At 40.7% G+C, this 17,626-nt stretch overlaps 2 protein-coding genes across 2 annotated transcripts; both read right to left on the bottom strand.

Moving 5' to 3' along the window:
- Positions 1-10,131: 10,131 nt before the first annotated feature.
- On the bottom strand, positions 10,132-11,059 carry LOC102500555 (putative olfactory receptor 10D3). Its single transcript, XM_014582607.1, is given in 2 exon segments — positions 10,132-10,885; positions 10,888-11,059. Coding segments are annotated over 2 exon segments (924 nt in total). The 3' UTR covers positions 10,132-10,133.
- A 5,082-nt stretch (positions 11,060-16,141) lies between these two features.
- LOC102501381 (olfactory receptor 958) lies at positions 16,142-17,083 on the bottom strand. The gene has a single exon (XM_006164683.1). It carries the CDS (start codon positions 17,081-17,083, stop codon positions 16,142-16,144), a length of 942 nt encoding a protein of 313 aa, XP_006164745.1.
- Positions 17,084-17,626: the final 543 nt, after the last annotated feature.

The raw sequence follows: 17,626 nt of genomic DNA, 5'->3' as shown, positions 1-17,626 counted from the left end.
TTTGTGGACATTTAGGTTGGTTCCATGTCTTGGCAATTGTGAATAATGCTGCAATAAACATTGATGTGCAAGCACTTTTCTGACTGAGCGTTCTCCTGTCTTTCGGGTAAATACCCAGAAGTGGGATTGCTGGATCAAATGGTAGTTCTATTTCTAGATATTTGAGGAACCTGCATATTGTTCTCCACAGTGGTTGAACTAGTTTACATTCCCACCAACAGTGTAGAAGGGTTCTCTTTTCACCACATCCTCACCAACACTTATCACTTTTTTATATTCTTAATCTTTGCCAGTCTGACAGGGGTTAGGTGGTACCTTATTGTGGTTTTTATCTACATCTCCCTTATGATGAAGGTGTCCTATGTATTTCTTTGGTCTGGAAATTCTATTGCCTTTCTAGATTTGGAAAGTTTTCTCCCAGGATTTCATGGAATAAATTTTCTAAGCCCTTATTATTTTCTTCCTCTTCTGGGATACCAGTTATCCCGATGTTGGGGAGCTTGATGGTATCCAATATTCTCATATATTATCCTCATTTTTCATGGTTGTTTTCTCAGTCTTCTTGATGCTTTTTTTCTAGGTCAGATGTTTTTTCTTCTATGCTAGAGATTCGATCTTCTGCCTGATCTAACCTATTGACACTCTTTGTTGCCATCATAAACTGTCAGGCCTCAGGCCTCCCAATTCCTAATCTGTAATTAGGGAAGAAATCCTTTAACAAACTGAATATACATGTCTTATAGACATTTCATTTTGTTATATACTTAAGTATATTTTAAGAATTTTCCAATTGTTTGGAAATAACTAGAGAGACAAAGTGAGAGAATCTCTGGGAGTTGCTAGCCCTGATTCTTCTTGGTGAAATTAATTACTTTATTGTCCAAAATGAACACCTCAACTTAAAGGAGGAGCAAAGTAGATATTGCCAAAGAAATTTTGTGTTCCTAATTAGAAATAAGGAGGTAGATGGGTTGAAGTGTAGAGTGTCACTCGACGAAGCTGAAACAGCAGCGAACTTAAAAGGACTTTTCTGTTGTGATGGCAAATGACCTTAGACAGATTTGTATAGGAAGTATAACTTTAAAACATATTGGAAGAAATATGTTAAATACATATTTTAACTCTGGTAATAGTGCACTATTAGAAGAAAGTTCCTTACTGCTGTGGAACTTTGTTTAAAAGAATTATTTATTTAACTTTATTTATTATTGTTATTTTTTAATTTGACAAGAGAGAAAGGGAAAGCAAGCTGCCAGGTTCAGGACTCAAACTGCGGTCGGCTATGTGGGAATTCAACACCTTAACCAGTATACTATCTGCAAGCCCCTTAAGAAACTTAAAAAAATAATAATAAAATTCTGAGAGCATCTATCTTTAAAAATAAGATCAAAATTAGACTGTTATACAAATAAGCTGTAAGTAAAATCAGATTTAGAAAAGTCAGTTAGAAAAATAAAAACAAAGGAAAGCAGTAAAATGCAGTACTCTTTTGGGTTGACCCACAGGAGAAGGTTATGACTTTGAATACATTTTGTGTATGCTGATTCACACAGAAAAGGTCTGTTGTGTCTGGAGACCTTCTAGAATATGCCATAATACAAGTGCCATGATCTTTATCTGGGCTGGCTGAGGATAGGGGTGGAGAGGGTGACAGGCCCTGTGGGTGCCTCTCTCTCTGTCTCTGTCTCTGTCTCTGTCTTGCTGACAAAATAAACACTTCAGAAAGATTGTGTGCTAATGGATTGCTCCTTTAAAAGTGAGCATGGAATTTCATCTTTGTTAATTTGGTCGTAAAATTAACAAGAGGCATGCACAGCAGAGGAGATGCAAAATGCCACCCATGTTTATCTCTCTGGGGCCCTGAGTTACATTTAAAGCCATCCTGAGGTGACAGATGCTCTCAGATCTTGCAGGATTCTGTCTTGGCCAGGAAGAGCAAAGGCATCCCCCCTAAGGAGGATGTTTCTGAGGAGCCTCAGATGGTGACTTCTTCAGGCTAGCTTTAAACCAAGAGTGTGGCTCATGGGAAGGATTGCAAGCCTGGACCCAAGGGTAATGGCCCAGAACAGGTGATGAATTGGTAATAAGAAATCCACAGTTAGCTTCTACATGATCTGGGAAACTTCTTAACAAGAGGAGTGGAGCATGCAGGTGTTAGAGACACAGGTGTGTGCGTTGGGGGGGGGGGAGCAGGGCTTTCTCTCCAGCACTGACTGTATTTTACCCTCAGTCATCTCTGCTATTTCCAGCTGACCCTGATTATCCAATCAGAGATTCCAGTGCCTTCTGCTATGGCTTCTGCCCCTCCTTATCCAAAGAGAGACAGAGAATGAGGCAGAACTATCCTTGTTTCTTTGTGGGGTGTCCTGCTTAGTATGTCCCATCAGACCTTGCTGTGGGTTAGTCTTCGATGCCTCAGTCACCTGCTTCCCAGAGTTGGTGTGGGGAGCCAAGAAAGAGACTTGAGGAATGTGTAGGATGTGACCACTAGATGGAGACCAAGGTTGTTGTCTGGACCTAACCTTGGGTGACTGAATTGTTATGTGCAGAATTTTCCATGTATTGTTACAACAACCTGATAAACTCAGCAAGGACATTTGAGTCCCAGGTTAAGGAAGTCAAATGTTTCTATATAAAACACAGCAATAAATTTAACTTGTGGCTGACCAGTATTGACTGACAGTCCTCCCGTTTCAATCCTGTCTTCTTGTCTTTTCTTTAATCCTCTATCCCCCAACTCAGGAACTGTTCACCATCAGTGGGTCCAACAGAGTGGTGCCCAAAAAGGGACCTGAATACTTGGGATATCAGTCAAGAACACCACAAAGAGTAAATGAAGAATGTGTTCATTTTAAAAGTGGAAGTGTTGCAGTGAATATTACAGGAGTAATTATGAGGCAGGGAAATAGTTGCCAGCTCTTTGTACCTATGCTTAAAGAAATGCTAAGTGCATAAGGCTTGTGGGTAGGGCAGCAGCAGCTTTCAAAATTTTTAGAATGTATTGAAGAAGTTTGTCTTTGATTTCCTGAGGAAGGTACAGTTCATGCAGATACCTGGAAAATGGTGCAGCAAAAGCTCCAAGATTATTATGATGCCCATGGTCCAGAAAAGGTGCCTGTGGATGCTTTCAGTTTATGGGCTTTGATTAGAGATGTTTTGGATTTTCGCTATAAGTGAGAGAGGATTCTTTCTGCTGTGGATAACAATTGCCCCCCTGCTGTTGGAATTTCTCCCTCTCTTTCTCCCTTGCAGGAGAGGTTAATAAGAGATTTTCCTCCACCCTCAGATGTGGAGGATGAGGAACTCTCCCTGGAAGAAATGAGACAAATTGAACAAGACGGAGTTCAATATGATGTTGCAAGACACCCTATTGTAGCTGTTACCCATCTGTACCTGTCTCAACTGAATTACCACAGTTACAGGTAGAAATGAGGCAAATCTTAGATAAAATGCAATGGCTTCATCTAAAAACTCATAAAGATCAGCTTACCTGGACTAGTGAGGTTCATCTCCCCACTCCAAATATGCTTGCAGGATTGGACCCATTTGCCACCCCCCCAGATGTTTTCTAAATATCCCCCCTTTAGTAGCAATGGCTCAAAAAAGATTTAGCCTCATTATCCCCTCTTCAATTATCTTTACAACATGCTCTTAAGGAAGGGGAAGATGTCAGGGGTTTTTCCTTGTATCCTGTTATAGAGCAGAAAGATCAACAAGCAAATTTGGTGTGAGTTCACCCATTCCATTTAAGCAATTGAAAGAATTGAAAATGGCTTCTGCTCAGTATGGTCTAACTGATCCATTCATGCAAGCAATGTTGGAAGCCATGGCTACTGATGCTCTTCCTCCTGGGGACTGGAAAGGTATAGCTAAAGCCTGCCTCTCGGGTGGGAATTATTTGTTATGTAAAACTGAATTTACAGAACATTGCCAGGCTACAGCAGAGTTAAATCATACTCAAAATATCCCCATTACTTTTGAAATGTTGACCGGAGAAGGACAACATATGAATGTTAATCAACAGCTTAATTTTAACATAGTCGTATATGCACAAGTAAGTGCTGTGGCTAGGAGAGCATGGAATAAACTACCCTCTGCTGGAAAACAGACCGAGGACTTATCTAAAATCAGACAAGGACCAGATGAGCCTTTTCAGGATTTTGTAGCCCGTTTACTACAGACTACAAAAAGACTGTTAGGGGAAAGTAAAATAGGACTTTTGTTTGTAAAACAAATAACTTATAAAAATACTAATTCAGCCTTCCAAACAGCTATCCATACTTTTAGAAAGAAAGGTGACCTATCTGATTACATTAGATTGCCTACAAATATTGGCCCATTATACACTCAAGGGCCGCAACTTTGCAGGGTAAAATGGTTAAGGAAATCTGACTGTCCTGTGTGGGTGGATCAGCGGCCTCTTGATACAGAAAAAAATTGTGGCAGCTGAGCAGTTAGTACAGGAACAGCTCGCTTTAGGACATATAACTGAAACTACTTCCCTATGGAATTCACCCATCTTTGTAATAAAAAAGAAATCAGGAAAATGGAGGCTCTTATAAGACCTCCAAAAGGTCAATGAGACTATGGAACTCATGGGAGCTTTGCAACCAGGTTTATCTAAGCCATGTGCTATTCCTAGAGATATCTTTAAAATTATAATTGATCTTAAAGATTGTTTTTATACTATTCCTCTTCACCCTGATGATTGTAAACGATTTGCTTTTAGCATTCCTCAGACTAACTTTAAAGAATCTATGAAACGATATCAATAGAAAGTATTGCCACAAGGGATGGCTAATAGTCCTACTTATTGTCAAAAATTTGCTGCAGCCGCATTAGAAAAGGTATGGCAAGCTGCCCCTGAAGCATATATCATTCATTATATGGATGATATTTTGATTGCCAGCCACAGTGAAGGTGCTGTACTTTCAGTATATGCACAAGTACAAAAGGCTTTAGAAGAAAGAAGTTTACACATAGCCTCAGAAAAGCTTCAATAGATTTCACCTTATCAGTAGCTGGGTCACACCCTCTACCCTCGAGTCATTGTTTCCCAAAAAATTCATATTAGAAAAGATGATCTCTGTACTCTAAGTGATTTTCAAAAACTGTTAGGAGATATTAATTGGCTTCATCCCCAATTAGGCCTTATCATCCATGATTTGAAACCTATTTTTGATGTTTTAAAAGGTGAACCAGACCCTACCTCTCCTAGATAGCTGTCTCCTGAAGCACAAGTCACTCTGTATAAAGTAGAATGTGCTATTCAGACACAAAGAGTATCTCAATTATGCCTGGCCTTGGACTGGCTATGTCCTTCATACTAAGCATTCTCCCATAGCTGTTCTTTGACAGGATGGCCCCCTTCTTTGGATGCATCTGCCTGTGTCTCCTGCCAGACTTTTAACCTCATATTATGATGCAGTTGCTTCTCTTCTTTTCCTACTTAGAAAAGAATCTAAAAGATATTTTGGTCAAGAGCTACAATATGTTGGAATCACTTACACTGCCCAACAATTGGACTGGCTTCTTCAGACTTGTGACACATGGTCACTTGCTTTGGCACATTTTGCAGGACAAATTGTCCATCATCGTCCTAACCAGCGTTTGCTCCACTTTGCACAGACACATGCTTTTATATTTCCCACATTTTTTTGCAAGCAACCCCTATAAAAAATGCACTTGTTGTTTTTACTGACGGACATGCTACCTATGTAATTGATAATCACACTGCCTTTCTTCATTTTCCCCCCACCTCAGCACAAGTGGTGGAATTACAAGTGGGCATAACTGTATTTCAACTCTTTCCTCAAACATCTTTTAATTTATATACTTACAGTCATTATATTTTTCAAGCTGCCCAGTCCCTTGAGACTGTTGCCTTTCTTGATCCCACATTATCCACTATACAACATCTTCTTTCCAACCTACAACAATGTATTCAACAAAGAACTCTTCCTTGTTTCATTGGAGATCTTTGAACACACACCAATTTATCAGGTCCACTTTCCAGGGGCAATGCCCTCACCGACAGAGGCACCTGCTTAATCACACTCACTCGCTTACAACAAGCTGAACAGGCTCATGCATTACATCATCAAAATAGTGCCAGTTTATGAAAACAATTTGGCATTTCTCGGAAAGCTGCTAGAAACATAGTTAAAAGCTGTCCTACCTGCCCAGAATTCCTTCCTGTTCCTCATTATGGGTTAAGCCGTTGAGGCCTTCTTCCAAATCATTTGTGGCAAATGGATGTTACTCATTATCCTGAATTTGGTAAGTTAAAATATATTCATGTGTCAATAGATACTTTCTCTGGATTTATTTTTGCTTCAGCTCATACTGGAGAAGCTACGAAATATGTTGTGGCCCATTGCCTGGAGGCCTTCTCTGTTTTGGGATTGCCTCGGTGCATTAAAATTGATAATGGCAGTGTATATACTAGTAATGGCTTTGCCCACTTCTGTACCCAATTTCATATTTCCCACAAAACTGGCATTCCTTATAATCCCCAGGGTCAAGGTATTGTAGAAAGAGCTCCTGGTACTTTAAAAGCTGCTTTACATAAAATTAAAAAGGGAGAGTTGTATCCCCTAACACCACATAATTATTTAAAACATGCCTTATTCGTACTTAATTTTTTTTAATGTGGACGAATAAGGATCTAGCTCAGCTGAATGATTTTTGGCATTCCAAAATACAATCTCATTATACCACAGTTATTTGGAAAGATTCTTTAATGGGATCATGGAATGGGCCTGACCCTGTGTTGATATGGGGTCGAGGATATGTTTGCGTTTTTTTCACAGGACAATGATGGCGCTCTCTGGCTTCCAGGACACTTGGTGAGGTTTGTGGATACCGATGTTTGTGTTTTTTTCACAGGACAATGATGGCACTCTCTGGCTTCCAGAACACTTGGTGAGGTTTGTGGATACCACAAAAGACCAGGAGGATGCTGTGTCTATGAATCTGCCTGAAGATGGTGGCACTCATTGGAGCAGAAATCTACTGGGCATACGGACTAACAAATTTAATGTCAGTTGTTCTAATTGTACACTTTCTAATTGTATTAGCAATGGAACCTCTTCTGTTTTTGTAGTATAGCAACCTTCATTTGTTATGCTTCCTGTAAATGTATCTGAAGAATGGTATGAGGAAAAGGGATTACAAGTTTTGCAAGAATTAGAATGTGCCCTAGCACATGACAAGCAGGAGGGGATAGGACTCATAATAATAATAATAACAGAAATTATTGCATTTATATCCATTTTGGTGACTGCAGTCACCTCTGCCATAGCTTTAACATAGACAGTACAAACAGCTGGTTTTGTAGAAAATGTATCCAAAAATATTTCCATTGCTTTACATACTCAAGAAACTATTGATGAAAAAATCCAACAAAAATTGGATGCCCTTTATGATACTGTTGTACATCTGGGAAACTGGGTAGATGGGTTACATGTGCATTCTTCTGTTTGATGTCATGCATTGTATCAATGGCTTTGTGTCACCCCTAAAATCTATAATAAAAACCAACATGATTGGGAAAAGGTAAAAAAACATTTACAAAGTGCCTGGCATGGGGCCAATGAAACAATGGACATTCTTACACTCCATCGAGAGATCTTACAGGTAGAGAATTCATGTTCCTCTCCCTTTAATGCAGCACAAGAGGCAAATAAATTGCTGCAACAACTGTATGGTCTCCTACCACACTGGACCTCTTGGCAACAGTGGTTAATACCTGCCGTTATGGCAGAAGGCATTGGTCTTGTGTTGCTGTGCTGTGCCCTCTGCCTTGTGCAAATAATCAGATGTTCCTTTCTTGGAGTTCGCTCTAAAATTCATCAGTTAAAACTTTAAGCCAAGGCATTAGATGCAGAGGCTGGTAGTCAATGACAGGTAAGATCCTTGGGATGTTTCTCAACCTAAGACAGGGGTTGCATACAAATATGCATTACCCGATGACAGGTAAGAGAAAATGTTACTAGGGACAACCTAAACCACAGCCTACTGCCTGTCAGAAGTGGCAGATTTTTTAATAAACAAAAAAGAGGGGGGGAGGTATGCGGAGCCAAGAAGGAGACTTAAGGAACATGTAGGATGTGACCACTAGATGGAGACCAAGGTTATTGTCCACACCTAACCTTGGGTGATTGAATTGTTATGTGCAGAATGTTCCAAGTATTGTTACAACAACCTGATAAACTCAGCAAGGACCTTTGAGTCCCATGTTAAGGAAGCCAAATGTTTCTGTGTAAAACACAACAATAAACTTAACTCGTGGCTGACCAGTATTGACTGGCTGTCCTCCTGTTTCTATCCTGTCTTCTTGTCTTTTCTTTAATCTTTGCCCCCCAACTCAGGAACTGTTCACCGTCGGCGGGTCCGACAAGTTGGACATGCCACAGGCTCTCTTGGTGCCAATCTCCTTCATAAGTCTTAAACAAAATATCTTAGTATTTTATGCTTTCTGGACTGGCCTGAATTTCGTTAAGTGCTCCCTTTTCATACCTCACTTCTTCTTAACTAGAATGATTTCTAAGCATTTGGGAAGCAATTTCTTCATGTTTAAAAGTCTTGGATTCATATTTTGGCTCTATTCCATCTGCCTGTATGATCTGGAGAAATACGTTTATTTTCTCTAAGTCCCAGAGACTTAGCAGTAAGATGGGACAGTAACGTACACATCAAAGGTTGCCTTGGGGGCAGCTCAGTGGGGTGGTGGGAACAGGCTGCTTGAGTGATGCTGGATTCTATGGAAGATGACAGGTTCAGGTTCCTGGTCTACCTCTACAGGGAGAGGGGTAAAATGAGATCAACAATGAGGTCATATGAGGCCTAGTGCAATCATACATCTTTCCTTTACAGTTTTTTGGTTTGTTTTGTTTTTAAAGAGCATAATTGTTTGGCAGGTAGTAGAATAAACCTCGAAGCTTTGACAGAGTCTGGCAAGTGCAAGTGCAGTCAGAGGTGAGGTCGAGGCTTGGGTATTGAAGAAAAGACAGCAACACCTTTAAAGTTTTGGGTAGAAAAAGACAATACACATGAAAATATTAGTCTTAAAAGTTAATATGGATATCAGATAATCTGAAAGATTTTAAACTTTTTCAACTGAAATCTTGACCAGAAATCAAATACATAAGCTAGAATAAAAGGAGATTCTTGTAAATGATACCACAGAAGCCTTGCAATAAATTGACTGGAGCCCATGGATCCTCAACTGATGCTTGGAAAGCCTCTGGCCCTGTCCCACAAGCTGATCTGAAAACTGCTGTTTCATTATACTGACAGCTATAGGGCTGGCTGGGCATGAGGTGGAAACAGACACAGTTCTGTGACAGCAGTCACCCTGCATTCTGTTTTCCTTGAGCAACTGGGATCAACCCTATTTTGCCTGAATATCTTTGAGGAGAGAAATTAGGATGAAACCAAATTTGGGATTGAGGAAAACACAACTTTTCTGAAAAACTCTATACTATTTTTCTCTCCAGACAGTTGAGAAGGCAGAAGAAAACACATTACCTTAACTCTAACATTTAGTCTGTTAATATTAAAAGAAAGACAGCTCTATTACTCTCTCAATTTAGTAAAATCTCTCTATTTTTTTCTATTTACCATCTTTTCTCATAAGCTTGTCTCACATAGAGAATGGAGGAGAGTAAACACATAACATTGTGCAAAATGGTGCAATAGAAAATACCTTCTGGGACTGGCAGGTGGCATGGTGGTTAAGGGTGCTGGACTCCCACATGGCTGACTGTGGTTCAAGTCCTGGACCTGGCAGCGTGCCTTCTCTCTCTGTGTCCCTCTCTGGTCAAATTTAAATAAATAAATAAATAAACAAACAAACAAACAAATAAATCTTCCTTCCAGCAGCAGGTGATTTTCTACTTAAGAAAGGCAAACATAACATCCAAGATTCTACTATTGATATTTTAAAGATGGATGGAAAGGCAATACTTAGATAATACAAGAAAATTCACAACTTTATTATTCTGTAGTAGTCCACACCAGTCAGCATATGCTAAAAATTCCAAGTCATTGTTACATATGAAGATTTCAGAATGAAGTTTCACCTGTCACAGCACTAAGAACTGCAGGGACACACACCCTTCTGCCAGCTCTTACAAACTGTCAGGAACCTGGGCTGTCCTGCACAGCATTGTTTTCAGGGCTGTTTGCACTTCCTTGGTCCTCAGGGTGTAGATCACAGGATTCAGCATTGGTCCAACCAGATCCATCAGAATCTGAACTACAGTTCCCAGCATGGGGCGGGGTATGGGCTGCAGGTAGACAGTGATGATGGGCCCATAGGCACAGAGGATGACAGCAAGGTGGGTGCTGCAAGTGGAGAAGGTGCAGCACCAGCCCTTGGTTATACAGACGCTCAAGATGGAGACCGTGATTCCAGTGTAGGAGACGAGAATCAGGAGGAAGCAGGTGAGAGACACTAGGCCGATGGTGAAACTCACCCTCTGAGCCAAAGACGTGTCACCACAGGCCAAGGACAGGAGGGCTGTGATGTCACAGAAGAAGTGAGCCACTTCAATGGGACCACAGTAGGGCAAGGTGAAGGTGAGGGACATCAAGACACTGGAGTGGATGCACCCTAACAGCCATGTGCCCATAGCCAGGGCCAGGTATACTTGAGGATTCATGGTGACAGTGTACCACAGCAGGTAGCAAATGGCAGTGAAGTGGTCATAAGCCATCATAGTATGCAGGAAACACTCAATACCCCAAAGGAAGTGGAAGAATAAAAGCTGGGAGGCACAGTCTTTGTAAGAGATGAGTTGGCTCCAACCCATGAGGTAGAGCAGCATTTTGGGACAGGTCATAGAGGAGAACCCAATATCAAGTACCAACAAGTTCCCCAGGGTTTGTGAAGGCGAGCAGAAGAAACGACAGCCACAAGGATGGACACATTCCCCAGCAGAGTGCAGGCATGAAAGGGCAGGAACAGCACAAAAAGTATAGTGTCCAGCCCCTCTGTGTGTGGGATTCCCAGTGGGATGAACTCTGTCACTACTGAGCAGTTATCCACCTCCATGAGCCTGTCCTGGGGAAGGAAGAGGAAGCAGAGCCCATGGAGGAAGGTTCTGGTTGATTTCAATGTGTGAACACCCTGGGGGATACTTTATAACTTAATGACTGTATTTTGGTTCTAAGTTATGGAATGACTACTTGTGACCCACCTTATAGGGTGTTAACAGCTAAAGACAACAATCAGAGACAACTTAACAGTTTCTGTAGAAATAGTTTTGTTGTACCAAGGCAGATATTCCTTATTAAAAAAGTATTTTTTTTTAATGTGAGAGCAAGTATTTTCCAAGGGAATACAGGGCCCCCAAAACATGACCCTTCTCCCCTGATAGAGAGATATCAAGCCTCAGAAACATATAAGGTTTTTTTCACATGTCTGGAGATATTACCTACACTTGAAAATCACTATATTTGTGAACAAATATTGCTGACAAAAGTATATTTTGTCCCTGTGGTTTCCTTCCTTTTGTTTTTGTTTTTTTAGGTTTTTGCCATAGGGCACATGCATTCACTGGGGAGAGACTGAGAGAGCAAAAGTAAGAAATCACTCCTCAGGGAGTCAGAGAGAGGGAAAGTGAAAAAGCAAGCCACCAAGGCCAGGGCTTGAACCACAGTTGGCCATGAGGGAGTCCAGCACCTTAACCACACACCACCTGCTGGCCCATCCTCATGTGTTTTTAAGGGCTAAAAGTTGCCATAAATGTTGAACAATCACACTATTCAGTTCAACACGCTCATACAACATGAGAGTGGTTCGTTTAGTTCTCTTAGTAACCCTTCGAGAGCAATGCATGACAGAGGAGACACTGGGCAGGAGAAAGCTAAACAATTATCCTAGGTGCAGGTCACTGGCAAGTTGTAGAACCAGGACTCTGAGTCCTCACCCTGCTTCAGACATGCATGTCTCCCTTGTACTGCATGCGTGGTGGATGTGGTGTGGCATTGGCGACCTTGAGGGACCATGCCCCGTGTAATCCATGTGTCCCTTTGATATCACCAGGTTCTGAAAGGTCTCTGCCTCCCCTTCATAAGAAATGGAAACCAACCTGTCTCCCAACTATCACATACGTACATATGTATGTATGTGTGTGTGTGTCTGCATCTGTGTGTGTGTATATTTATATATATGCACACACACTCTATATATATATACTCTCTCACTCTATATGTGTGTGTACATATATATACACACATATATACACACATGCACATATATGTGTATACACACACATATATAGCCTAGGAGAGTAGATGCTTTTTGGTGTTTACAACTCTATCCCCCATGCAAAGAACAATTCCTAGTGCAGAGTAAGTACTTGGTAAATGTTTGATGAATGGAAGAATGAATGAAGTCACTCATTGACTGCTAAGAATTTATTTGTCCTGTAATAGGACTTAAGAAACATTGTCAGACAGTGATTTCCCTAAACAACTTCATAAATCACCTTGATCACTTACCTGTTCCTCTATTGCTCAGTTTCTCTGAATATTTAGGACTTCTCAATTTTCCCTGTGGCACGGCACCCAGGGAACCTCTGCATCATATCTGAAGGTGCCCACACCCAGGACAAAAGCTGCACATAATATGTCCTATTGCCAAAAAGTCCCACTTGTTACACATCACATAGATACAAAGGCTGATGGGGCCCAGTCAGTGGCGTGGTGGATTAAAGTGGTTGGATCTCATATGGCTGACTGAGTGGCTTGAGTCCTGGAGCTAGCAGTTTGAACAATGTGCTGGGCATGTGTGCATGTGTGCACAAAATCCCTGAGAGGAGAATGGAGGCGAAGGGATTGCTGCATGGCTATGCCCCCGGGGGGTACTTTCTCACTTTCCCTCTCTGTCTATCTGTTTGTCTCTCTCTGGCAAGCACATGAACCTTATAGCAAAAACTTTTAAAAAGAGAGAGAAAAAGAAAAAAGGAAAAAAAAAAGACTGAAGGTATCCAGGCTTATTAGAGTTTCCATTCTTCGAATCATTTTGAAACAAGTCCAAGCTCCTGGTTATAAAGAGAGATGAATAGAACAGGGTTTGTGAACTGGTGGACCAGTGTGATTGGTTATAAGACAAACTAAGCAAATTATGTCCTATTTTTGTGCCCAGTAACCTCATGTCCCTGTTTATCCTGAACTCAAAATATTTGTAAACCAAGGACTCCAATTCTCTTCATTACATAGGCATAAGAGGGGTAGAAAAAGGAAATGAACATGACACCTTTGTGACTTACAGGAGGAAGTCTGAACCTTTTACCATCTGTCTCCCCAGGATCTTCAGCCCAAATTCATACCACAAGCCAGGGTTAGGGATCTCCTTCCACAATCTAGTGCTCTCTTTCTCTTTACCCACATAAATTTAGACTAGATAAAACAGCAGATGTGCATCTGTCTTCTGTAAAGACATCTTTTAATACAATAATAGCTATGGGTTTTTTTTCTATGTGGAAATTTAAATGTCCTTGGAGCCCTTGAGACACTACTCCTGAAAGGATTCTATTCTAAGAAGTTTTTGAGCAAAGGGAATAATTAAGATTGAGTAAGTGACTTAGTTGAAACAGAATATGATGATTCCCGTGAAATGAAAGGGATGGAGCCATAGCTACTCCTTTATTTATTTATTTATTTTTAAAATTTGCTATAGAGTGTATGCACTTGCCAGAGAGAGAAGAGAAAGGGGACTGAGAAAACACTCCCCAAGGAGATGGTCAGGATGCAATCCCTTCTCCTCGCTTCTCTTCTCCTTATTTTGGGTATGCATCCACCATGTGCCTGGTGTGTTTTTCAAGCAGCTGTGGGTCAGGGACTCCAACTGTGAAGTTGACCATGGGTGGTCTAGCTGCCTTTACCACCATGCCACTGTTTGGCTTCGTATCTTTACTTTTTACCCAATGATTGACCTAGGGAAGATATAGAAAATTTGAAGGATACAGCCCAATCTTAAGACATATGTGGAAATAATTTCCTTATTTCTAAAAAAATACACTAATCTCTAATTGTAAAGGAAATTTTTGACAAATCATCCTCATTAAGAGGTGTTGATCTTATCAAGAACATACCTTGAAGCTAATAAAGAAGAATTATAAACTAGACAATGTTTGTAATATGTATTATAAAGAAAATATGAATATTCATAATATGTATATAACAACTATGAATCAATTTTATAAAAGTCAAAATACTCAAAATAAAACTGAACTAAAAAATAACAAGTTTTCCAAAGGGATAAACTGAAATGATCTTTAAACATATTAGAAGATACTTAATTTTATTGGTAATCAAGGGTTATAATTTCAAACCATCAAACTGGCAAATATTAAGAAGGATGTTGAGATAAAGTATTGACAAGAATGGATGTGCTGGAACCAGCAGTTAGCGTAATGGCTATGTCGCTGGACTCCCACGTAGTCGACTGCAGGTTGAGTCCTGGACCCGGTGGCTTAAACTCATGCTGGGCACGTGTGCGTGTGTGCCCAAGATCCCAAGAGGAGAATGGAGGAGAAGGGAGTGTGGCATGGCCATCCCCCTTGGGGGGTGATTTCTCGCTTTCTGTCTCTCTGTCTCTCTCTGTCTTTCTGGCGAGTGCACACGCCCTGTAGCAAAAACCTCTTAAAAGAAAAAAAAGAATGGATGTGCTAATAATTCTTGAGGATAAGAATCTCATTTTTATAATAATTTTATTTTGAAAAGCTGTTTGGATGCTTTCTATGTACATTTCTCTATCTCTTGAACCAGATATAAAGAAGCTGGTTCATAATAGCAGCAAGTAGAAACCCCTTGCATATCCAACATCAGCAAATAATGCATGAGCTGTGGTCTTTGAAATTAATGAATCTCCAAAGCAAACTTGAAGGGAACAAAGACAATCACCTCTGAATCCATTCAAGTAAATCTCAAGACATGAGTGAACTAAATAATATATTGTTTAGGGTTGAATGCATTTGGGGTAAATCCATACATAAAAGAAAGATATTGCCTTAACAAATTTGAGGTTACTAATAACTTCTGGGAGAAGGGAGAAAGCAGAAGTACACAGAAGAAACTTTTGCAAGTCTGTTTCCTACACTTGCTACATGTATATATTTGTTCAGTATTCTTTAAATTGTATGATAGTCTAAAAATGTGTAAAATAGTTCCCAAAATACTTTACAACATAAATTTTTTGGTTTTTTGTTTTGGTTTGGTTTTGTCATTGGGCTTATCAGGGAGAGACAGAGAGCAGGAAAGAGAGAAATCACCCCACAGTAGGGATGGCCATACCACTCTCCCTTCTCCGTTCTTCTCTTAGGATTTTGGGCACACACACACACACACACACACACACACGTAATTTCCAAGCTACCCCACCCAAGTCTTGAACTGTGATCTACCATGTGAGAGGCTAGAGTCTTAACCACCATGCCACCTGCTGGCCCCCTCAATATATGTTTTAAGAAACTTGCTGAAATAAATGAAAAAAGCATATTATTATTTTAATTATATAAGTTTATTTTAAATACTATAAATAACATAAAGACATGTTTTACCAATTAATAAAGAGTGCGTCCTCTTTAATATACCTTGCATTAATTACAGAAGATGCATATTTTATTGACACATAGTTTTAAAGATGCTGAATTATGTCATGTTTGGTTGTTCACCAAACATCAGAGCATACTCTTAATCAACATAGCATTGAAAAGAATGTTTGCAAATTCAATTGGCCTTTATTACAGGAGTCAGCAGAGTCTGTCCTATAGGGCAAATCCTGCCCACCAAACCTGTTTTTGAAAGGGAAAGTTCTGGAAACATGGCCTCATCCATTTGTTTACACGTTCTCTGTGGCTGTTTTCATGCTACAACAGCAGAGTTGGGTATTTGTGGCAGATTATATGATGTACAAAGCCTAAAAGATTTACTATCTGGACATTTAAAGAGAAAGTTTACTCATCTCCAATTTGTGAGTGAGGGACAACATTACAGCTTTGTATCTACAGAATTGCTTCCCAGATTTTCTAAGGTCAGAAAGACTTTTACAACTGGCAACAATAGATTTTTTTTAAAAGTAGTTTAGTATATAAATGAGGAGGAGTAATCAGTTTCACCCACAGATGGACTAGTGACCTCCTTCTGACACAATCTGCACCCCAGCCAGCTTCTTCAGGGCTCCCTTCACGTCTTTGTTTCTCAGGGTGTAGATGGTAGGGTTCAGCATGGGGGTGACTACATTGCCAAAGATCTGCACAGGGGTGACCAGCACTTCACTCAAAGATGGCTGGGTGTAGATAAGAGCACAGGGCCCGAAGAACAGTGTGACTACGGAGAGGTGAGACACACAGGTGGAGGCCGCCTTGCGCCTCCCTTCAGCTGAGCGCATCTTTAAGATGGCAATGACAATGCGAATGTAGGAGGCAAAGATGAGCAGGAAGCAGGTCATGGGCACGAGGCCAATGTTGGTGAAGCTCACTGTCTCGATGATAAGGGTGTTACCACATGCTAGCTTGACTACAGGGAAGATGTCACAGAAGAAGTAGTCCACCTCATTGGACCCACAATAGGGCAGTTGAAAGGTCAGAGTTGTGAGAATCGTGGCATGGAAGGAGCTGGTAAACCAGGTCCCAGCAGCCAGCAGGGCACACACCCGGCGGTTCATGATGATGGTGTAACGCAGAGGATAGCAGATGGCGGCAAACCGGTCATAGGCCATCACCGTGTAGAGAAGACACTCGGTGCTTCCCAGGAAGTGATAAAAGAAGACCTGGGACATGCAACCCCCCAGGGAGATAACTTGGCTTCTCACTAGCAAGTTGGCCAACATCTTTGGGGTGCTCACGGAAGAGAAGCCAATGTCTAACACAGAGAGATTACAGAGGAAGAAATACATTGGGGTGTGGAGGCGGGCATCGGACACCACAGCTACAAGGATGAGCAGGTTTCCCAGTAGGGTGCAGAGGTAGAAGATCAGGAACACAACAAAGAGCACGGTCTCCTGCCCCTCTGTGTGTGGGATGCCCAACAAGATGAACTCTGTGACCAAAGTGTGATTCTTTATCTCCATAGATGTTAGATGCTTTCCTGGAAGGGGGTGGGGGGGGGAGAACTGTAAATTCATGATCCAAGACACCAAATTCCACTGATATCTACAAGTAGATTCCCAAGGACAAAAGTGAGGCTGCTGATGCAATTATCATACAAGCATTTATTAGTTCAGACTGCAGAGCTAGCATGAGTCCCCAGAAGGTGATGTGTGTCTGAGATTGCAGATTGAATGCTCACAACTTGACTGCAAATAGCAGATTTTTGTTTTACTATCAGAGAAGAGCAACTGACACACTCAAAGTATCAGGGACTACTAAGGCAGAGAAAGCCAAAGGAAAAAAGGAAAAAGAAAAAGATAGTACGGTACATTTATAGTTTACATAAAATTTTCATAATTATTATCTAGTTAAGCCTTAAAAATCCTGTAAGATAGGCATTAATACTTCCATGTCATAATTGATGAAAAAATCACAACTCATGGAAGTTAAATAACTTGTTCAAGTTCTCATACCGGCTAATGGCAGATCCAGAATTAGAACCAAACTAATGATTCCTTAATTAC

Source organism: Tupaia chinensis, unplaced genomic scaffold, assembly GCF_000334495.1.
Source record: "Tupaia chinensis unplaced genomic scaffold, TupChi_1.0 Scaffold143657_1, whole genome shotgun sequence".
Taxonomy (NCBI): domain Eukaryota; kingdom Metazoa; phylum Chordata; class Mammalia; order Scandentia; family Tupaiidae; genus Tupaia; species Tupaia belangeri.
Note: the sequence above shows the minus strand (reverse complement) of the source record. Positions and strands in the feature narration are given on the sequence as shown.

Coding starts and splice junctions, on each gene's coding strand:
- LOC102501381 (XM_006164683.1), bottom strand. CDS start 17,083: ATGGAGATAAAGAATCACACTTTGGTCACAGAGTTCATCTTGTTGGGC.